Raw genomic sequence first — 22,708 nt, 5'->3', positions numbered from 1 at the left:
GTTTTATCATATCATCACATACCTGTTCTACACACATCCTCATCAAGGCATCCTCTAGATACACTACGAATTCCTTCGACAAAGCAGCCTCGATAAATCTCATCAGAAACATAAGAACGTGTTTTATCATATCCGCAAACATCCCTTTCACACATGTCTGGGTCAAGGCATGGTCTTGATACACTATGAATGGCTTCAACAAAGCAGCCAGAATCATCCTCACCGGAAACATAAGAACCTGTTTTATCATACCGGTGAGCATCCGTTTTACACATGTCTTCAGCGAGGCGTCGTCTGGATACACTACGAATTGCTTCAACAAAGCACCTGAAATCATTCTCTCAAGAAACATAAGGACATGTTTTATAAGCTCGTTGCAGATACATTCTATACAGGTCCTCAGCAAAGCATTGTCTTGATACACTACAAATTCCTTGGGCAAAATTCTTATCAACTTTTGCACCAGAATCGCCACCAGGAGGCGCGTTAAAACGTACACCGCAATGGTTTTTGACAGTGAAATGGCCGCATCCTTGCAAATCATCCTGAACATCTGTTTGCCTCCGACTGGGTCTTAATTTAGAGAGGTGATGGAATAGTAGCCCAGAGAGGCCAATGCCGGAGAAAAACACAGAAATGAAACAGGAAAGAAATGTTTCTGGTACTCACAGGCGTCCCGAGAAGGAGAGGTGATGCGCAGCCTGTGGTGGACCCAGGAAGACTGGCAGGCTTGGTGACTGTGTGGCCAGACCTGCATCAGTTAAGGGCGGAGCCAGAGCTGCTTTTGCGTCATTTCCTGGACCTCCCGGAAGGCCCCAGGGCTGGAAAGCACAGACCCTCTGGATCCTGTGTGGCCCCAGCTCACCCTGGAGGGAGGTTGTAGAGCTGGAGGGCTGACCTCCTGTGGCCTGGGGCCTGACCCGGGGAAGTGCTAGGGCAGGAGAAGTCCTGGCTCGGTCTGTGAGAGTCAGAGCAGCAGGGAGGAGGGTTTCAATCAAGCTGGAAGCAGAAGAGAAGTGCTCTGATCTGTCCGCTGAAGAAATAGATGTGCAGGCGAGGCACTTGCCACTACCCTTTCCTGAAGGTTTTCTCAGAGGGAGGCGGGAGTCTGGTGGCACAAGCCACCCCGAGTACCCTTCCCCAGGGCGGCCGGGGGCCTGTTCCTCCTTTGTCGCCCTCAGGGCTGCTTGACGCGGTGCAGAAAATGTGCAGAGCAGTGAGAACAGAGCAGCCCACATACCTCCTAGACCAGGAGACAGGGAGTCTGCTTTGTGGGCCAAGCAGCCTGGACAGGACAGACATGGGCAGACAGACAGACAGACGGACTGAAGAGCGTGGGGGGCCCTGTGGGGAGATTCCATCTGGTAAGGATGAGAGAAAGGATGAGATTAGGGCCTCTCCCTCTGACAGCCGCCACAGCACTCCTGAGAACATCCTGGCCTCCTACCCTCCAGGCTGAGAGTCTCAGGAGAAACAGAATATCACAGGGCACTGTCTCTGCCCCCTGCCGCCACCTGGGAAACACACAGTGGTGGCTCCTTCCATCCCAAAGCCATCCCCACAGAATTCCGGGGGGAATGGCTAGTGGTGGGACTCAGACCTGGAAGATAGCACCACAACCGAGGGAGAAAGAGAGCAGTACATGTCATGTGTCTCTTGAGGACAGAGAGAGAAAACAGCATCATTTCTGGGGTGATCCTGCCCAAAACACACGAAGCACGTCCATTCATTCTTGAGGGACTAAGAACAAAGGCAAAACGAGCCAATTTCAACAAGTTCTCAGCTGGAAGCTCGAGGGAAACGTGAGTGTCAGGAAACCAAAGTAGAGCCAGATCCAGAGACCTGGTCCCTAAAGGCAGGGCACTCTCCTGACTTGGTCTGGGACAGTGAGGGTAGAGGGAGGGGGGAACCTCTGTCTCCTGTCCCGTGCGAGTGCAATCTCTCTCTCTCTCTCACTCCCTGCGTCTCTCTTCCTCTCCAATCTGAGAGGTGGTGTCCTTCACTGGATTTTGCCCTGTAGGTGTTATTTGAACAATGGGCAGGAGTGGAGGAGGCTCTGTGCCTTGGATGGCATCTTGTTTCCATGCTGATTTCCAGTCACTGATGGAGTGCTGAATGAAGGCTTGGGGCAGAGTGTCCCCATTGTTACAGAAGGCACATCAGAGAATTTCAACCACTGGGGCCCCATGAGTGCACATGAAATGCTCCTTCAGTTTCATAGCCCTCAATGAGGGCAATATTTTTCCTCAGGAGAATTTAAAATAACATGGACCCCTTTTGTTGCACCCAAAACACCCTAGAGGTAGAACCTCTTCCAAAACCTGTCTCCAGAACGAAATGAAATTTTTTTCCTGCATTCCACTCCCCGGGAGGAGGCTGCAAAGAGGCAGGAAGTTGGGTTGGCTGTTGCAAAACTGCCGACTGGGGTGGGTGGGAAAAGTGAAGAGTCTCCCAGCCTGGGGAGGGTGTGCGTGTGGGCTCAGGTCCCTGAATCAGTGCTTTTTTTCTTGGTGCCCCGTGTCAGTGTCAGGTCAGGGTTAGTCTGGGGATAATTTCCCCCAAGGCTGATCAGAGACTCTCCTTTTCAGCCTCTGTGTGGAGGGCCGAAAGAAACACACAATGTGGCCTCCACAGCACCCAAGGTGATCTAATGAGGAGGCGGCCACTGGCCTTAAGTGTGCAGGAGGGAGGCACAGAGTGGAGTCTGTGGGGAGCCTGCTTGCCTGTGGGCCTTGGGCTGCCTGTTGGAGGGGACAGTGGCAGGGTGTCCTTGGAACCTGCTGAGCCAAAGGGAGTGAGGAAAGTGGTGAGTGAGGGTTAGGAGCCCGGCACATAGATGCCTGCAGTCACGTGGGCAGGGTCCTCTTTCCACCTCACAGCGCTGGGGCCCTTTCTTCCCCTGTTCCTTAAAGGTCATGTGTGGTATCACAAGCTCTTCGCTGGTCCTCTAACCACGCCTCTTCTGGCGTTGATTTGCCAGAAGGGCTTCTTGCCCACTAAGTGGGCTGGGTCTCAGCCACTGTGCCCTCGAACAACCTGCGCATATCAGCCCCCACTGCTGTCGTTCAAGGGGTTGGGGCAAGTGTTACATTTGCTCAGGATTCAACATTTCCCCCACCAAGAGGACTGTGCACAAAAATGAAAATAAACAAGCAAGTGTACGTGCATCTGCAGAGCAATCACACAACAAAACCACCTTACTATGTATATAGGTGTGTGTGTGTTTGTGTGTATATAGACACCTGGAATGGAGCAGAGCTGCTCCCCCCCCCCCCCCCAAGAATCAACCTGTGCAAATGTGGGTCAAGACAACAAAGTATGGATGAACCATGGAGCATACATGCCTTCCTCCACACTACTTAAAGGAGGTATCATTACTCTTTGATGAGTTCCATAGTTTGAAAATGATTTCTGCAGCGTCCTGCTCACACAGCATCCAAGTACATAGATGGGGGAAAAGAAAAGGGCAGAACAGAGTAAATCAATTTCTTTAGCCCCATACCTTGTAGGTGTGTGGCCTGCCTGTGTGGAATGGTCTGTGTGACGTCCTGCCCCGTGTCTTGGCTCTGGGCCCTAGAGGGCGGCCGGTTTGGCTGGGGAGAGCCCACTGGATTTGAAGGGGGTGGGGAGGAAAGTTCTGTGGGGGAAAACTGCTGCCAGCTCAGGCATTAGAGGGTCATGAGGACTGGAGAAGAGGTGGGACGGGAGGCAGGGCAGGGCTCCTTTCTCTGAGTTGAATGGGACCAGGCAGCTTCACTCTGCCACTGGTCTCCCTTTGCTAGGGCTGAAGCGTTCATGACAGGGCTGGCAGGCATCTGCCTGGGCACAGAGTGTGCGCACCCTGAACGGCAAATTTCTGCCTTTGCTGGTGCCGTTCAAGGCCAGGCGGAGCTGTGGCATGCAAAAAGGGAAGTGTCTCTTTGTTATTTAACAAAAGGCTGTCACAATAAGGTGCATTGCTAGTTATGAGCACTGGGTGGACGCAGTAGTTTGCAAGTCTAGACTTGCCTCATAGGAGAAGGTCATCGCCCTTAGCAAAAAGAGTGCACACAAGTCTACAAAATTAACCAGCTCAAGAGGCGTCAGTCAGAAAGCACTGATTTGCGTTGCTATCAAAGCTGGACCTCTAGGCCTGTGGTCCCTGCACTGAGAGGAGCCCACGCTGGCACCACCTCTGTGTCCTCCCAGGATGCAGTCGTGGTCTCTATAAAACACAATGCCATGGAATCGCTGGTGGAGGTCGCGACGTCCTTTGTGGTGGAAAAGATAGGCACGCTTCTCCCAGAAAGGACCCCGCAACACCTGGAGAACCACTGGCTGTCCTCCTTGTATTGACAAGTGATCTGCAAGTTTCTGTTGAATAGACCCTCGCTTTCACTGTGGGTGGTCTTGCTCCCGTTGTACACGATCTGACCGAGGATAAATCTTTAATGAATGTGTCTGTGGTGCCGAAAAGAAGTTGATGTTTCCCACACCAAGAGCTCTGGTTGTGGTTGAACTAACCCACATACTCTCTGCGCTTTGACTCCCACAGGAAGGGCAATGACAGGAGAAAGAAGCAGAAGAGGCTGCATGAAACTGCAAAGATTGTGTGCACGCCCACAACCCTCCCCTGCAAATGCAGGAGCCACTGGAAAAGGAGGCAGCGCTGCCATTCCAGAGGACCAATGCGCGCACATGCGGCTCAAGGAAGTGAAATGTGGGTAAGGGGGGAGTTAAACTCCTTCCTGCACAGGACTTGAAGGAAGTATCAGACATTGGAAAGAGGGTGAAGTGAAGACAGCTTCTACAACGGCTGCCTCACCTACCACCCGAGGCAGGAGAGGGCAGAAGAAATGAGAATGGAATCAGTTAAATAAACTTTCGTCAACCCAAGGCAGTCAGTGGCCTGATTCGTGCTGAGGTCTTGTGATGTTCTGCCCAGGTCCTCTGTGCTTGGTCTCGGAGGGCGGCTGGGCTGTCTGTCGGGGAGGATGCTGGATTCGTGTGGGTTTGGGGGAGGCGCAGCTGGCTGCCTGCTCAGGCATGGGAGGTTTGATTGAGATTAGAGAGGGGGTGGGGTGGGAGGCAGGGCTGGGGTCCTTCGTTACTGAGCTCTGCGAGACAGGTGAGTTTCCATGATACAGCCAGCTTTTGGAGCTCCTGTGAATTTCCAGAGGCTGAGACATTGGTGAAAGATTGGAATGAGTCTTCCTGACTACACAGTGTGCATGCCCTGAACTGTCACCTGTTGCCTTTGCTGGTGCAGTCAAGGTCCATGGAGAGGTGCGTCATGGTAACAAAGGGAAGTGGCTTGTCTGCATTTCAGGAAGGGTGCAAATTTGCCCTGCCAGTTTTACCTGTGGTGACACGTAGTTGTTGGCGGGTTGAGACAAGGCTGTTATGAGCACGTCCCTGTGTGTGTAGCATAGAGATTGCAGAAAGGGCTACAAAATTAGCACGCTCAGTAGTCAGCACACTCCCCTCTCTGTCTTGGTAGATGGATGATAAAGGGCTGGTCTGTACTATGGCGAGAGGCACACGTCCAGGTCTGCAGTCATAGTTTTCGGAGGAAGTAGGACTGGAACTACTGTTCCATCCCCCAGGGTCCAATATGTCCTCCACCAAAAGGACAGTCCACAAAAGCAAAAATAAATCAAGTGGGTCTACATCTACCCGTGAAACAGTCATGCAACAGCAACCAAAAAACCTCACAGGATCTGTGTGTGTTTGTGGTTATATGTGTCTGTGTGTGTGTGTGTGTGTGTGTGTGTGTGTAAAGCCACCTGAAATGGAGGCAGAACTGCCATTCCAGAGGAATGGCAATACTACGTGTTTATTTATTTTCTTTTTATTTATTTTTTTTAAGATTTTATTTATTTATCTTTAGAGGGAAAGGGAAGGGGAGAAGGAGAGAAATATCAATGTATGGTTGCCTTTCGTGTTTCCCCTGCTGAAAACTGGCCTGCAACCCAAGCATGTGCCCTGACTGGGAATTGAACCATGATCATGTGGTTCGCAGGCCCACACTCAATCCACTGAGCTACACCAGCCAGGGCTTTAAAAATATATTTTATTGATTATGCCATTACAGTTGTCCCATTTCCCCCCTTCATTCCCCTCCACCCTGCACATCCCCTCCCCGACCATTCCCCCAATTTTGTTCATGTTCATGTGTCATAAGTTCTTTAGCTTCTACATTTTCCATACTACACACTACTCTTGCCCTCCCCTGTCTATTTTCTCCCCACTGTTTATGCTACTTATTCTCTGTACCTTCTCCCCCACTCTCCTCCTCCCCCTTCCCTGTTGCTAATCCTCCATGTGATCTCCATTTCTGTGGCTCTGCTCCTGGTCTAGCTGTCCTCTTAGTTTGCTTTTGTTTTAGGTATGGTTGTGAATAACTGTGAGTTTGCTGTCCCTTCACTGTTCATATTTTTTCTCTTAGACAAGTCCCTTTAACATTTCATAGAATAAGGTCTTGGTGATGATGAACTCCTTGAACTTGGCCTTATCTGAGAAGCTCTTTATCTGCCCTTCCATTCTAAATGAAAGCTTTGCTGGATAGAGCAATCTTGGATGGAGGTCTTTGGATTTCATGACTTGGAATACTTCTTTCCAGCCCCTTCTTGCCTGGAAGGTCTCTTTTGAGAAATCCGCTGACAGTCTGATGGGAACTCCTTTGTAGGTGACTGTCCCCTTATCTCTTGTTGCTCCTAGGATTCTCTCTTTCATTTTAATCTTGGCTAATGTAATGTACCTTGGTGTGTTCCTACTTAGGTCCTACTTCTTTGCGACTCTCTGAGCTTCCTGGATTTCCTGGAAGTCTATTTCCTTTGCCAGACTGGGGAAGTTCTCCTTTATTATTTGTTCAAATAAGTTTTTCACTTGTTGCTGTTCCTCTTCCCCTTCTGGTACCCCTATAATTCGGATGTTGGAACATTTAAAGATGTCCTGGAGGTTCCCAAGCCTCTCCTCATTTTTTGAATTCTTGTTTCTTCATTGTTTTCTGTTTGGTTGTTTCTTTCTTCCTTCTGGTCCACTCCCTTGATTTGAGTCCCAGTTTCCTTTCCATCACTATTGGTTTCCTGTGCATTTTGCTTCATTTCATTTAGTGTTGCCTTCATTTTTTCGTCTAATTTATGACCAAAGTCAACCAGTTCTGTGAGCATCCTGATCACCAGTGTTTTGAACTGTGCATCGATAGGTTGGCTATCTCTTGGTTGCTTAAAAGTATTGGCTCTGGGGCTTTGATCTGTTCTTTCATTTGAGCCATACTTTTTGTCTTGACACACCTGTTGTGTGTGAGGGGTGGAGCCTTAGGTGTTCTCCAGGGCGGGTCACCCCAGTTGCTGGGTTGTGTTGCTATATGTGGGGGTGGGGTCAGAGAGGAAATAATGGGCCTTGCTCTGCTCTCTCTCGAATTTCAGTCCCCTCTGCCACTTCCCACAAGCAATTGGGCCCTTCTGGTGCTGGTTCCTGGGTGGGTGGGATTGTGTACATTCTAGGACCCTGTGAGTCTCTCCAACAAACCCTCCTGTGAGGCTGGGAGTCTCTCCCAGCACCTCAACCCATGCAAGTTTTTTCAATCGGTGCTTCTAGGCTTTATTTTCCATTGCTGGGGCCCTGGGTTGTGTGGTCTGTCTCACTGCCTGTTTTTGTCTGTTTTATCTGCTCACGAATGCGTGACCGAGGTCAGCCAAGTGCCTTGTGTGCCTCACTGGGTCTGCTCGTTTCCTCCCCATGTTCAGGTCTGCCAACCACCGCTTTTTCCTGCCACAACCCCTCTCTGCTGGACACTGACTCCACCCCTCTTGCTGGTTCAGATGAATGGTTTGTTGTCGATCTTCCATACAGTTCAATTTTTTTGTCTGTTCTGGTTGTGTTTGTTTCTAAATCTTTGTTGTCCTTAAATCTGGTTGTGCGAGGAGGCACAGTGTTTCCACCTACACCTCCATCTTCCTCTGCGGCATTTTTTAAAAGACAAATATTTAGTGTAGACTTTATTGTGTTTGTTTAATTCCATTTACATTTGAGAGAAGTGACTGTGATTTCTTTAAATTCAAATCTCTACAGTATATCAGAGATGGGGAGCTTTGCTTCTGTGAGCTACAGAGGTAGGGGTAGAATTGTCCTGCTCATTAGACACTTGTGATGAAAAGAAAAGTAGAAAAAGCAAAAAATTTCTCCACATGCCTTCATAGGTCCTTCAGGTTAGTTTCCATGATACAACCCTGATGATGATACTGGCCCACAGTGTCCATAGTGTTATGGATGAGATACGAGACAAATTCACACAGCCTACTGAGTCCTGTGGAGGAAAAGGGACGGCACAGCTTCTCTCTCAAGAAGAGAGTGCCGGACCCTTGCCTTGACAGGCTTTTATTGGATTCAATTAGCATAGGAATACAGAGTGTAGGTGTAAAGTTCATCAATCATTGTCAGGCAGGAATGATTAAACAACAGATAACATTCAAAGAACTCGGAGGGCCTATTTTGAGTCCGGGTCAGACAGTTAAAGGGCCAGAAAACTTTGAGGAATAAACTCACTTCCTGCTTGGTCCCTTATCATTTAAATTGAGGGTATTAGCAAAGTAGGTTTCATAGGATTTTATGCGTTCTTTCTTAGGCCTGATTGCCCTAGGGAACCTGCCCTTTCCAGCATAGGGCTGCATTTACCTCCAGCATTGTTTCAGGCTTAAGGCCTGTTTTCAGGTTTAAGTCAGGCAGGGGAAGTAAGGTAGCCAAGAGATTAGGAGACTTCTCACCGTCAGAACAAGGACTCAGGCTATGTGAAAGCTGAGGGGAAAGGGTCCATCGCTCCCTCTTTCTATAGCCCCCCAAGTCCTTCCCTGGGGGCCTCATAATTGTGCCTGTCTTAGGTCGTCCCTCCCTTGAGGAATCTTACCTGTCATTGGCTAAGCGACCAAGCATTGGGGGCCAGGCAGGGTGAAGTAAAAGGAGCAGAGGCAGGGACATAAGCTTTGTCTCCTTAGTCGCTATGCTCCCAAGGTTGTTCACTCAGCCTTAGCCATGGGGAAGTTATAGCTCCTGAAACCAGGTGGGGCTGTTCCCGACACAGCCTCTGGTGGTCACAGTACAAATTGCACCTTCAATAGGGTCAAACCAATTTTTTGTCCCATGGTCACTCCTAGGGGCAGAACCAGGAAAAGTCACTGTGAAGTGATAATGCAGGGCTCTTTGTTCGAATGCTATTAAGAATTTTGCCCTGGCTGGTGTGGCTCAGTGGATCACCAGTTTAATTCCCAGTCTAGGGCACATGCCTGGGTTGTGGACCACGCCCCTGGTAGGGGGTGTGTGAGAGGCAACCACACACTGATGTTTCTCTCTCTCCTTTTCCCTCTCTAAAAATTAAGTAAATCTTTAAAGAGAATGGTAAGAGTGGTCATTCTTGCCTTAAAAAAAGTTACTAAGAATTTCAAAATGGTGAAAGCAGAGTATGAAGCCTACCACAGGCCTTTCTAAGTGACTGTGCAGATTGTGAGCCTGTGAAGCCAGCCCTTCCCAGCAGGGCAAATGGATGTGTTTTTCCTCCAAGTCAATTTTACACCAACTCCGGTCATTGCAAACATGAGACCTACAATGAATGTCATTTTAACAGTGAGAACTAGAGGCTTGTTTGCTAAAGATGATCAACATGGTACATTTTCTCAATGCCTAACTAAGACACATGTGCTCTGAAAGACGGAAGTGGTGTGTATTCAGGTGGATGCTCTCAGGCACGACATCGGTGAGGACAGTGACACCAGTGACATCATCTTTAGGGATAGCAGTTTCAGCAAAGCATGAGCTGTAGCGACACCCTCATCTGGGACCATTCAGGGGTCTGCCACCTCTACGAGGCTTCTGTGGCTCCAATAGTCTGGGCCATGGTGGACATACCTTCCAGAGTGAAGAGCAAGTTGTTCTACTTTTACCTCCATCTAATCTATATTAGAAGAAGAGGTGTTTGCGAAGACTCTGGTGAGACCTAATGAGAGATTCACATGCAGACCCCCAGGGTTTGCAGCAAGGCTGTGCCTTTTCTAGCGACAGAACAGAAGTTCCTGATGGGCTTCCAGGCCTTAAGAGAAACAGCTGGAGCTTGGGCTCTATCTAATGTGACCAGGTGGCCAACCTCCTCACCGTGACCTGGGTGCTGTCACACCCACCAACACAAAGTCAGGTGGGGAGGGCAGCATCCACCACAGATGGAAGTGATAGATTACACAAGGACAGGTGGCTGAGACCATGACCCCTCGGCACTGTGACCTGCCACACAGTGTCAGGTCAGCTCCCTGTGACAGCTCCCAGGGAGCTCTCACCTGTGGAAACACAGAAAGTTCACTCTGACTAATCAACAAAAAAGGAAGTCTCTTCTCACTCCAAGTCTATCCTGGCCCCCAATGCTCCCTCCCCACTGACATACACCATCAGCCACTCCCTTGCCTCACCCCAGGCTCCTCCTCAGCCTTACTCACTGACACCCAAGTCCCTGGGGATATGACTGACTTGTGGACTCAGCTGAGGCACGTCTTGGGGGATGAAAGGAAGGCCTGGCTTTTCACAGCTCTCCCGGGCCCTGCGGAAACTGCTGCCTGGGAACAACACTTTGAGGGTCGGATCACACGTCTCTACCACGTCGGAACTGGAGACTGGACGCCTCTGGCCATCCGTCTGGTCTCACAGCCTGGCCTGCCTCCCACGCATTCTCCCCTTTCCCAGGCTTCATCGCAAACCCCCTTTTTTGTCTGACTACCCTGCACTCTTACTCCCTTCCTGACTCAAATTTTCAGGATTTCTTGTCTCATCTTTGGGGTTCTCGATGTCCCCAATTTTACAACCTCCTAATTGCTCTTCAGACTCTGCCCCTCGTGAAAGGGTCATCTTTTTCTCCCCCGGGTTTCCTAATTCTTGTCCCCTCTCCCATAATGCTTTGGGCCAGACACCTACTGCTCCTTCTTTTCCCAACATCAGGGCACTAACCCGAGTCTTCAAGGACATCATTCTTTCCCCAACCCTGTGTTGCACCCCACACGCCCTTTTAAGTCTGGGAAAATGGTGCCCCCACTTTACCGTATCGGCTCTAGTGGCTCTTCCCTCAACAGGTAGGTCAGCTCCGCACTCATATTCCTCAGTGAGCCATAATGAGCCCCCCTAAACCCCTTTGAAACCTTATAATGCCTAAGACCCACAAACCCCCTCCAGGATTTACAATTTGTCATTTTGACCCTGAGAAGAAGACCCCATTCTTCCAGGACTCCCCTCTATGCCCACCTCTGCTTACCCACAATTCACATCTGGCCACATCTCTAAAGATTTTAGTCACATGCCCCAGAGACAATAAGGAGCAGGAGAGAAAACAGAACCAGAGGAGAGATTTCTTTCCCATTTCCCAGGCTGTGGTTGTGGACTCTCTAGGGATAGGCATGTGAAATTTGTAAAAAAAAATTAAATTAAAAAAAATAAAAACAAAAAATCCCCCAACCCCCCAAATAGAACAAACAAACAAACAAAAGAAAGCAAAGAATCAGGATGACGATGTCTAGGCTTGGTTCCAGGTCACAGAGGGCCCCAAACAGGTCACCCAGGGGAGGTCTGCAGGTGGCTGATAGAATAGGGACCCACATGCACACTAGAGAAGTTGAGTTTCATGACAGAATATCTTAAAGCTTCATGACCTTGCTCTTTGGAAGGCGAGTGAGAAGGGATGTGGAATGAGAACACTGTTGATGGTTAGACCGCTACTGATGTTCAAGGTTTCAGGTTGGCATGAATTCTCGCATGTTAGGGCAAAGGCCTGTCCGGGGCACCTGTGGCCCCAAGACGACCTGGGCAGTCAGGTCATCTCCTGCACTAGACGCCAAGTCAGAAGAGAGATAGGACAACTGAAAATGTATACATGGAGGACTTTTGCCAGATAAGAAAAGAAATGGGGAGATTTGAAAATAGGGTAAGTATTGACAGTGTGAGAAGATAACAAGGTCGGCCAATTACAGGTAGGTGATGTCAAAGTAAAACATGCATCACACAAATTCGAAGAGGCAGGAAAGACTATTAAAAGGCCATGCAGCAGGGCAGGGAGACTGAACTCAACGCCCCTGGAACAGGGGGCTGGGGGGATGTGAAGGACAGCAGAAGGAATCACAGGCATCTGTGTCGGATAACGGGGTTCACACAAAAGAAAAGTCAAGCGTCATACGAAATTCTGACAGGAGGTCGTTTTCCATCCTGGCTGTGAAGTTCCCACCCAAGTTAGGGTCCTGCCCTGCCCTCCCCCAGAGACTGGGCACAGAGACACAAGAGAAGGAACTTCCAGGAAATGGGCCCAGGCTTCGGAGACAGAGAAGACGACCAGGATATTTCAACAGGGCAGAGGCGAGAATTGCAATTACTAATTGCAATTATATTTCTAAAGGAAATGTTCTAAAACAAGTGGAAAACAGGGGCATGCAGTCAGAAAGAACCTGTCTAAAGTCTCCTGACTTTGAGGGAACGTGAAGGCCTCTGAGTCGTAACAAAACTGCCCCTGCACAGTGGAGAGAACCGCAACCCAGTCTCTATTAGTTTCTTCATTTTGCAAAGGGGTGCAAGTTCCTGGCCACTTATAAACAGGTGCAAAGTAGCTGGGACGCCCTGAACAGGGCCAGGATCTGATCTCCCAGAAGGCTGTGCTGGCGGAGTTCTCCTTTCAGACGTTGCATTTTTCTCTGCAGTCACTTTCCCTTGGACCAGATACCAACGTCAAGGAAGAACAGGGCTCTGGACCCTACCACAGGGCCGGTGTCACCTGATCTGGCCTGATTGCTTACCTGCATGCAGAGGAGCTGACATTGACCACACAGTTTGCTCTGAGGCAGGATTTTCTACGAGACCTGAGATGAGAGTTGTAACAGCCTCTTGAGATGCGGAAGCCTCGCCCTCACAATGCACCTGCAGTCTCTCCAGCTCTGGGTGATGGTCTCTTCTCCAAAAAGACCCAAAGACCCCTCAGGTCTAACTTAGCTCCATAAAGGGTGAGGTCACTTCTAATTCTGTGGGCATCGGCCTGAACTAGGACATTTGAGTCAAAGCCTTGGTTGTATTACCAATGTTTCCAATTATATTCTGCTAACAAGGAGGACAGTGTCTTACTGAGCTTATGCAAATAAGTCTATTACCATGAAAATAAGAATACTTAAGAGGCTTTAGAAATTTTCTGAAAGAAATGGAAGAGGAAGAAAAAGATGGGCGATTTTCTACTTCATGGGTGTCCTTCTTCCCACTTCTGTGGTCCACAGTGGCGTCCAGATGCCCTCCATGGATCCCGCTGCAGGAGGGAAGGACCTTGTGTTGCTGCAAGCTTATGAGGTGCCCCCGCTGGTCATCTCGTGGCGCTGCCCATCCTGTGAGGGATTCGGTGTCGCCTCCCCTGTGGGGGTGGTGCAATGAGTCCAAACAGAGGTGGGGTCTGGTGTGGCATGTGACCTCAAAGCAACAACAGTGACAACGTCAGATCACATTTTTGATCGTTTATTGACTCAGTGCAAGTCTTCTTAGGTACTTTCCACCCTCCCAACAAATCTATTTGATGAGTGCAAAAAATTAATTCAAAGTGTCATAACACAGGGGAGGGGAGAAGGGTCACTCGTGTTCCACGTGCAGCCCTAGAGGCGCACTTTCGGCGGAACTGATGGGGTTGGAGACCTCACACTGGTAATTCCCAGCGTCCTCCCTCCTGACGGGGTCTATGGTGAGGCTTCTGTTGCGCCAGGACAGCTTCATCCTCTCCGAGGGCCGCAGATTCATGCCGTTGAACAACCACTGGGTGGAGACGGCGTCTGTGTCGCAGGTCAGGACCACGGAGTCCTTGTTCTCTGTGACTGTGGTGTTGCTGGCTAGGACAGTGGGCTTTCTCACAGGCTCTGTGGAGAAACAGAGAATGGGAATGACTGAGGTTGGCCTCGGACCTGGGGCCATGCTGCGGGTGAGGGAGGGCAGTCGGGAGCACAAACGTGCTAAAATGTTGGCAAATGTTGTGTTGGGTGGTTCTGAGATAGAAATTTGGAAAGATCTTCTTGTGTGAAAATTATTATAAATATTTCAGGGCCTATGACCAACGTCAGTAAGCACTATTTCTCTAGAAAGCAGCGAAATGTCTGAGACCTGGGGCTCAGCCCCTGGCAGGACAGAGAGCCTGTTTCATGGGGCCAGAATTGCAAACATTCTGCATCCAGGTTTCAGTCAGTGAAAAGGTTTTAAATCATCCATTCATTCATTCATTCAATTGGCATTTATTTCTTTTTAATCCATCAGAAGCAACTGGGTGTCTGTTCCATGTTGGTCCCTGAGCTGGTTGCAGGTGTGGAGTGAGGAGTGAGAAGGCAAAGTCCTTTCCTTTGTCCCTGTCTGTCTGTGGGAGTGACATTGACACATTAGGAAGCAAAGAAGGGATTTCAGTCCAGGGCAGGGAGGTATGGATCAGCCTGAGAGGGAGGCCTGGGCGTTCCCAGCACTGACTGGTTGTCACTGCGGGGACTTTGGTTCTGGAGTGAAAACAGGTTAATTCTCCATTCCCTTTCACTCCCCAGACCAGAATCTCTCCCTCTGGGCTGAGGTGCCTAAGAAGAAAGGGTATGAGCCAGAGGTTGGTCTAGGGATCCACACACACCTCATAAGGCTCCCCCCTCACCCCCCGCAGGCCCAGGGTGGAGCAGAGGATAAAGCTACAGCTGAGACAAACCCCAAGTAACTGTGACCAGCTGCTCATGGTCTGTGTGACTCTGCTTTAGTGACTGTACCGCCCCGCGCCTCAGTTTCTCCTCAGTGGAGGAGCATGAATATCTGGCTGCCAGGTTGTCAGTGTATTAACTACAAAATATTCACATATAGGACCTAAATCTTAGGATAGAGAGCAGCTCAAATAAGAGGCACCTGTTACTGATCGACTCCCAGACAGAACCCCTTGGGCTGATCCCTGGTGGATGAGGGGCTGTCAGAGGCATCTTTTCTCCTTGGTTTCTCCCTGGGGATGAGGACCTTCCTCTGGACCCCGCTAGGTCCCCCAGAAGAGGTGGCAAATGACTCGGGGACCCTGTGTTGCTATGCTAGTCCCACACAGTGTCAGGTGAAAAACACAGCACAACTCCATCCCTGCCCAGCTGTGGCCCTTGGAGCTGAACCCTGTTTGGTGATCAGCTCAGGAGCTTTGTGACTCAGGCACCCAGGAAACCATTGCTTCCAGTCATCCCTCCCCAGGAGGTCAAACCCAGCCTGACACAAGCTCCCCGAGGTTCCCCGAGGACACAGGAGTCTGGGGAGGGGCTCCTGGGCTGAGCTTCTCTGTGAGAATTCCAGGATGCTCCTCAGGTCAGGCCCTGATCGAGCCCTGCGGGGTCTTTCTCAGGGTCATGGTCCCGAGGAAGGCCCAGGGAGCTGGACTGAGACTGGTCTCTCTCTGCTGAGATTCACCCATCAGTCTGGTCCTTCTCTCTGTGGTGACTGTCTCCAGGGCTGGAATCAGGGGAGGGAACTGAGGTCTTGGGACGTTTGTCTCCACTGGGCATGCCCTGCAGCAAACGCCCAACCCCAGCCTGGAGGTCTTGGGACGTTTGTCTCCACTGGGCATGCCCTGCAGCAAACGCCCAACCCCAGCCTGGGACGTGGTGCAGAGGGGGGTGCAGGCTGAGTCCAGGGCCCTCAGTCCTGTGGGTGAAGTGGAATTCACCCCACCCGACTCCCAGAGGTCAGAGAGCAGTCACTCACGGTACACATTCAGCCGTCCGAATCCTATTTCCTTTTTTGAGTCGTGAAGGTAGGCGACTATGGTGTAGTATCCCGAGTCCTTCCGGGTGACCCTCCTTAACAGCAGGGATCCGTCGTTATTGATTTTCTCCCGACCGCTGTGCGCAGGCCCCGTTGCATACAATCCTGGGCCCACCGCGATAGATGCGATGTTGCGATTGGGGTTCGTCCCCTCCCCCTTGTACCACATGTAGCCTATCACCTCCTGAGGCTTGTTGCGGATGCGCAGAAGCACATCCTTCCCTTCGGCGGCATAGGTGGACACAATGGCGAGTTGGGCGGTGCTGGGCGGGCTCCAGGAGGTTAACAGTGAGACTAGGAAGAAAGCGAGAACTTGATCAGTGTTTGGATCTCTGTAGTGGGTGGAAAGATGAGGCTCTGGGTTCTGGGCAGGTATTTTTACTCCTCAGTCTCTGTGTGTGTATGTGTGTGCGTGAGTGAGGGTGTGTGTCTCCCATGGTCAAGGTCAGCAGCATGGCCAAAATTACTGAATCACCTTCGAACCTGTTTTTTTTTTTTTTTTTCTGTTTCAAATACTCTCCCCAGGTGTCTGCCTGGCCCCCCCTCACTGCCCTCAGGGGCTTCTTTGAAAGACACCTTCACTAAAGATTCTGTCTTCGCCTTCGAACCTGCCCTCACTTTGTATTTTTGTGGCCCCTGTGGGTAGCTGACATCCAGTTCTTTCCTTGTCCTTCTCCTCCACATAAAATGGGAGCTCCTGGAGGGCAGGGTCTTGTCTGATCTTGTTTTCCCCCCAGCACCTGCAACAAGCTGTTCATACCTGTGGGGGAAAGAGTGAGTGGTCCCACCAGAGTCCTGCACCTCCTGGGGCATACTCATCCATCCCTGAGGTCCGTAATAAAGACAACGTCTAGATTCCCCTGGTTAATTTTTTTTCTGGTGTCACCTGACATAAATTGTTATTATTATCATCACTATGCAAAATTCAATTCTCAGTGGTGAGTAACTTAAGAAATGAACAGCAATCGAGGTTTTGCTGCCCCTCACACTTCCAGATCATGAGATTTCCCTGCTGCCGAGCCCCCACCCCTTCCTCCTCTGCTCCCCTGTTTTCTCCCCTCAGGGCCAAACAGAAGCCCTCTGTCCCCTCTCAGAGTGCTGTGCTTCCCACTAGATCCCAGCTGGTCCTTTGTCTCCCATCCTCCCATCTACCCCCAGGGATCGTCCCCTCCTTACCGGCCAGCAGGAGCCCCTGCCAGGGGACTCGCCTGGTGTGGGTATGTGCTGAGGGGCACTCCATGGCGTCTGCTGCCTGCTCTGTCCCTCCCTCTCTGAGAAGAGCTTCAGGGGCAGCAGGGCTCACAGGCACTTCTGTCTGGACTGGTGGACGCTGCTTTCCCTCCTGCCTGTGTGTCCAGCCTCCTCTCACGGCAACATCACCTCCCCTGGTCACGTGGGCTGGGGGCCGAGTCTGTGCCCGGGACTCTCTGGCTCCCTCCCCTCATTTTTGCCACTTTTGTGTCCTCCTTTCAGTGTATTGTTTCTTTATATTTTAGTTCCCTGGGAACAGCTGAGCCTACACACACACACACACACACACACACACACACACATACACGCCCTGTTTGGAGAAGCACAAGCCTGGGGGTCTGGGTCCCAAGGGTTTCCCACAGCCCCTTGCCCCTGCCCAGTAGCCTTTCCTACAGCCTGTCTCTTTCACACTTGACTTTCCCCTTCACAGCAGGAGTCCGGGGGCTACCTCGGGAAAACTTGTCCCAGGGATGCCACCCCTGCTGTGCATGGGATCACCTGTGAAACTCTGTGAAGACTATGGTGCCCAGGTGACACCTCAGAAATGCTGCTTCAGCAGCTGCTCAGCTAACGTGGATGCCCAGTCAGAATACGGTCCCTCGATATGGGTGGAGAACAGCCCCTCCCACCCTCCATGCACCGGGCGAGTCTCTGGATCCTGGGAACACGCAGACNCTACACACACACACACACACACACACACACACACACACACACATACACGCCCTGTTTGGAGAAGCACAAGCCTGGGGGTCTGGGTCCCAAGGGTTTCCCACAGCCCCTTGCCCCTGCCCAGTAGCCTTTCCTACAGCCTGTCTCTTTCACACTTGACTTTCCCCTTCACAGCAGGAGCCCTGGGGGCTACCTCGGGAAAACTTGTTCCGGGGATGCCACCCCTGCTGTGCATGGGATCACCTGTGAAACTCTGTGAAGACTATGGTGCCCAGGTGACACCTCAGAAATGCTGCTTCAGCAGCTGCCCAGCTAATGTGGACGCCCAGTCAGAATACGGTCCCTCGATACGGGTGGAGAACAGCCCCTCCCGCCCTCCATGCACTGGGCGAGTCTCTGGATCCTGGGAACACGCAGACTCTGACTCTGCAGGGGAGCAGCAACCAGCAGGCTCTTGGGGGAGGCCGGTTCTGCTGGCCTGTGGTGCTCACCTGCAGTAGCAAGGCCGATGGAGACCCGTGGAGACCCGTGCCTGCAGCCCGTGCGCACCACCCCCTCAGTGTTGGCCTCTGCTGTGTTGTGGTCCTGGGTCAGTCAGCACCACACAGAGAGCCCCGGGGCCCCCCCGAACCTTAACCCAGAAACACAGCTGGGCACCCTCTGTCCTCTAATGCTCTCAGAAGATGGACTTTTCCCATGGCCAGAAAGTTGCACAGAGGAATCTGGGGTGAGGGAAGGTCAGGTGGGTGATGACTGCAGGGAAGAGCCTCCTTGTACCTCAGGGGCCACCAGCCTGGCCTTTACTCCCAGCAACACAGAGCAGAGATCTGGGGTCTCGGAAGGACCTGCTGTTTCCGTGTGTGAAGGGGAAGGTGTTCAGCACGTCTCGGGAAGAGAGGACTGTGGTAAGTGGTCAGGTGGCTGTGGCCTCCTTTGTTTTGGGGGGATGGTTTCAGACCCTCCTTTGCTGTATGTGTTTGTTGAGCCTGTCCTTGTGCCCCCCATCCCTGGGACAGCCTGTCACCTCTGCCTGGGAGAGTCTCCTGTGGTCCCCTCACCTCGCTCATGGGTGGTGCCACCCGTGAGGCAGGGAGCGGCACAGGGACCCCTGAGAGGTCAGGGGCTCCCAGGCCCTATCAAAGCAAGAAATGTCCAAGCCCGTGGAGAATCTTTACGAGTTTATTTGAGCCAAACTCAGATAAATCTCGACTCTAAGGGATGTCATATGCCACAAAGCAGGATCTCAAGTCTTGCAAAGAGTGACAGTTTTGCACCTTATTTTGCACATTAGAATCCAAGGAGAAGATAAAAAGTTGCATGAAACCCATCAGGAGGTGAGAGAAAGCACAGCAGGGAAATCTCTAGCGTTGGATAGAAGGCAAAACAATGAAAGACACGTACTTTTTTTAAAGATTTTATTTATTTATGTATCTTTAGAGGGGAAGGAGAGAGGGAGAGAAACATCAATGTATGGTTTCCTTTTGTGCATCCCCTGCTGGGAGTTGGCCTGCAGGGAACCAGCCTGCAACCCAGGAATGTGCCCTGACTGGGAATTGAACCATGATCCTCTGGTTCACAGGCCTGTGCTCAATCCACTGAGCTACACCAGCCAGGGCTCAAGACACGTACTTTTTTTTTTTTTTTTTTTTTTTACATTGAGAGATAATTGACATTCAAAGCACAGGGAGGGGGCATGCAGGGAACCAGAGCACCCGAGGGACTCTGGGGTCTCCTGGTCTGCTCCCAAAGGCTGCACCTTCGAATGGTCTCACAGAGAAGCTCACGCTGATCTGCTGAAGGTAGGTCATTCAAAGCTCACAAGAACAGGGGACAGGGCTCACTTAGCCGTGGTTACTTTTGGTCACTGAGCTTGCCAAATTTATTGCACAGTCCCCGAAAGAAGCTGATAGGACACAGCAGGCAGGAAGGAGGGGCCCTGAGGGGCCTGTCTGAGCTAGGACTGTAAATCAGGTTCCTTCTCTGCCTCCTTCACCAAAGCCAAGTTCACGGGTGACTTTCCCCTGTGTTGTCTGTGTGTCTCTATGTCGCCACCTGGAGGGCAGGAGGGGACTCGCAGCCAGTGTCGGGGCTGCACCAGGGATGCTGACCAGGCTCCAGAGAATGGGAGCTGACCCTGTGCTCAGGACACAGGTGGCTCTGACCTTCAGTCTGACAGACTGGTCAGTTGGGGCTCTTTCACTGTGAGCCCCATGTCTCCTGACTGCATCTCAGTGCCCGGTGAGCCCAGTGACAGGACAGGCATCCAGAGTATTGTGAGTCCAGTGTCAGGAGAACTATCCCCCTAGGGAGATGGGCTGTTTCCGGGAAGCTCTCTGTGTCCAATGTATCCAAGGAAGGGCTTAGCGAAAGCTTTCTTGAGGCTCTTGGGAGAGGGTGCTGGATGCAAGGGTTGGTCCCCGAAATGTCTCATGTGTCCCCCATCACAGCATTGGGGCGCTACATCCAAATCATCCGTGTCCCTGTCTGTCATCTGCTCTGGGATCCCCACAGGTCCAGGACCTGGGGAAGCTGCACGTGGAGACTTGGGCAGGGCACCCTGTGGGTTTTCTGTGAGCAGAGGGGAGGTTCCTTCCTGTGGGACCCTCAGCTCCTCTGAGACAGAAGCAACCACAGGTCCTTGGTCCCCTGGCCCCATCCTTCACAGGAAGTTTTACTTCTTCAGGACACCGTGAGCCGGTGAGAGGTTTACAGGGATCAGGGAAATGTGTTTCATGGACCAGGGGCCTTGGGGATGGAGAGCCGTCCCCTGATTTATCTGAGACCTGTGTGGGTTCCTTTCTCCTCCGGCAGTAACTCTAGCTGTGGCTGGGGATCCAGAGTTTCTGCCGTTTCCAGTCTCTGAGAGAAGAGGAAGGACACAGGTTGCTGCCCAGAGCCGGGGGAGACGAGATGCCCCTCACACAGGTGAGGGTGGGAAGGGTGGTTGGATCCCTCACCCGGAAGAGCTTGCTGTCCTCCCTCCTGGCTGTGTGAAAGGTAAAGCCCTGACCCTGGTTTTCCTCCCATGCTGACACCAATGCCTTCGTGTTCATAAAAACTCGTTTTCTGATGGTAAGTGTCCCACAGGTTTGCAGGATTTCATTGGGTGATTTCCCTCATCCACTTGATGAGTGGTCACTGAGCATCTGTGATGTGTCAGGTCCTGGGCTGGGCCCTGGGATCTCCACATAGAACAGGATGTACACGGGCCCTGCTTTCATGGAGTTTTTGTCTCTTCACCAAGACAGGGTCTCAGATAAATCTCGGCTCTAAGGGGTTAACTATAATCCTGAGAAGGGCTGTGAAGGAAAACTTCTGGTGCATCCAGAGCATGTACTTGAGTCCCAGCTGGTCTGGGGATCACAGAGAGCACCTCTGAGAAGGTGACCTCTTGGCCAAGACCTGAAGAGTTAGTGGCCATTATCCTTGAAGAACAGAGGGTGGTGAGGAAGAGCTGCCTGCAGAGGGCCAGCCTTTGGTGGGCAGATGCCTGGCTGGCTGGAGGAGCTGACAGAGTCTGGTGTGGGCAGCTTGGAGGGTGAGGAGGACTGTGGACTCAGTGACGCTGGTGAGGTTGGACCCTGGATGGGCTGTGGGTGCTGCCGAGGAGGGGGCTTCCAGTTGCAGAATAGCTCTGCCGCCCTCTGGTGGACAATAGAAAAATGTGCAGGAAAAAGATGTTACAGTTAGGTTTTTTTTCTCCCCCCTATACTTTTAAAAAAATCCTCACCCAAAACCATGCTTATTAACTTTATAGAAAGGGAAAAGGAGGGAGATAGAGGGAGAGAAGCATCCTTGTGAAAGGTAAACATTGATTGGCTGCCTCTTATATGCACCTGAACTTGAGACCAAATGTGCAACCTGGGCATGGGCCCTGACTAGGGATCAAACCCTGGACCACTCGGTTTTACAAGATGATGCTCCAACCAACTGAGCCACACCAGCCAGTGTGAGCTTTCTACTTTCTGTAAAACATATACTTTAAGCAATATTTCAAATGTGTATATGTAATTTTTTAAATAGTGACACAAATAATGTCCCTTTTAAATTGTAAAACCTTTTATCAAAAAATCATAAACATGTAATCCTGTAACATAATATCACACTCAAGCAGAGCATATGACATTTTAGGTGAGATATTCAAATTAAAGCCATAAATTATTACATCCGTATTCTTACCCTGCCAACCACACTCAAGCAGGCCTTCCTTCTGCTGGACCCTGTATCTATTATTATTGTTGATATACAATGACTTAACGTATTCAAAGTATACAATGCATTAAGTTTTGCTTGAGGCACGCACCAGAAAATTTGTTACAATGAGGGTAATTTTGTAATCTCTCCATTCTGCCCCTCTCCGACCCCCTCCCCCAGTGATATGAAAACTCTCACCGGTTTTCTGTAAGTATAGATTAGTTTGCATTTTCTAGAATTTTCAAAATTTGAATTATACAATATTTAATTGGGGGCAGGGGTTGGCTTCTTGATTCAATGTGATGATTTTGATATCGTTCTTTAAAATGTATCCCTCAGCTCTATTCCACTGTAGGGATGCACCAAGTGTGTGAATCCATTTGCCCCTTTGTGGGCATTTGCGTTGTTTCCAGTTTTGGGCTGTTACACGTAACACTGCCATGAACATTTGTGCAGGTCAGTCTTTAACACAAAGAATTAGGTGCTTGTAAAACCATGACCAGCTAGAGGAATGGAAGTGAAGGAGTTACCCCAGGAGTCTGGTCTCAAGATCGCACGGCCACAGCCCCACCCAGAGGTACAGAAACACCTGCTTCTTCACATGAACCTGTGTCTGCCACAGACCACCCATCAGTCAACACAGTCGCAGAAATAATGGCCCCATCTTCCTTCCAGCTCCTCATTTGTGAACCAGTGCACCTTAGAAACTGCATTTATTCACACGTGGATTCTCAATCACTAGGAGTAGCGGACAGGGAGTGTTTAACTTTCAGTCCCTCTGGTATACGGGGAAACTTAGAAGGAAACG

At 50.8% G+C, this 22,708-nt stretch overlaps 1 protein-coding gene and 1 long non-coding RNA gene across 2 annotated transcripts; both read right to left on the bottom strand.

Moving 5' to 3' along the window:
* Positions 1-6: 6 nt before the first annotated feature.
* On the bottom strand, positions 7-20,856 carry LOC118981303 (uncharacterized). The gene is made up of 3 exons (XR_005065327.1): positions 20,846-20,856; positions 4,791-4,795; positions 7-370 (listed from the first exon to the last, which is right to left on the bottom strand). It is a non-coding gene; the product is annotated as an uncharacterized LOC118981303 (long non-coding RNA).
* LOC118981301 (carcinoembryonic antigen-related cell adhesion molecule 21-like) lies at positions 13,476-17,131 on the bottom strand. Its single transcript, XM_037038013.1, has 3 exons — positions 16,960-17,131; positions 15,724-16,077; positions 13,476-13,883 (listed from the first exon to the last, which is right to left on the bottom strand). Exons 1-3 carry the CDS (start codon positions 17,021-17,023, stop codon positions 13,603-13,605), a joined length of 699 nt encoding a protein of 232 aa, XP_036893908.1. The 5' UTR covers positions 17,024-17,131; the 3' UTR covers positions 13,476-13,602.
* Positions 20,857-22,708: the final 1,852 nt, after the last annotated feature.

This window comes from Sturnira hondurensis, unplaced genomic scaffold, assembly GCF_014824575.4.
Source record: "Sturnira hondurensis isolate 20B ecotype Veracruz unplaced genomic scaffold, ASM1482457v3 Scaffold0023901, whole genome shotgun sequence".
In the NCBI taxonomy this organism is placed as follows: domain Eukaryota; kingdom Metazoa; phylum Chordata; class Mammalia; order Chiroptera; family Phyllostomidae; genus Sturnira; species Sturnira hondurensis.
The sequence above is the reverse complement of the archived record's forward strand: the minus strand, read 5'-3'. Positions and strand labels throughout refer to the sequence as shown.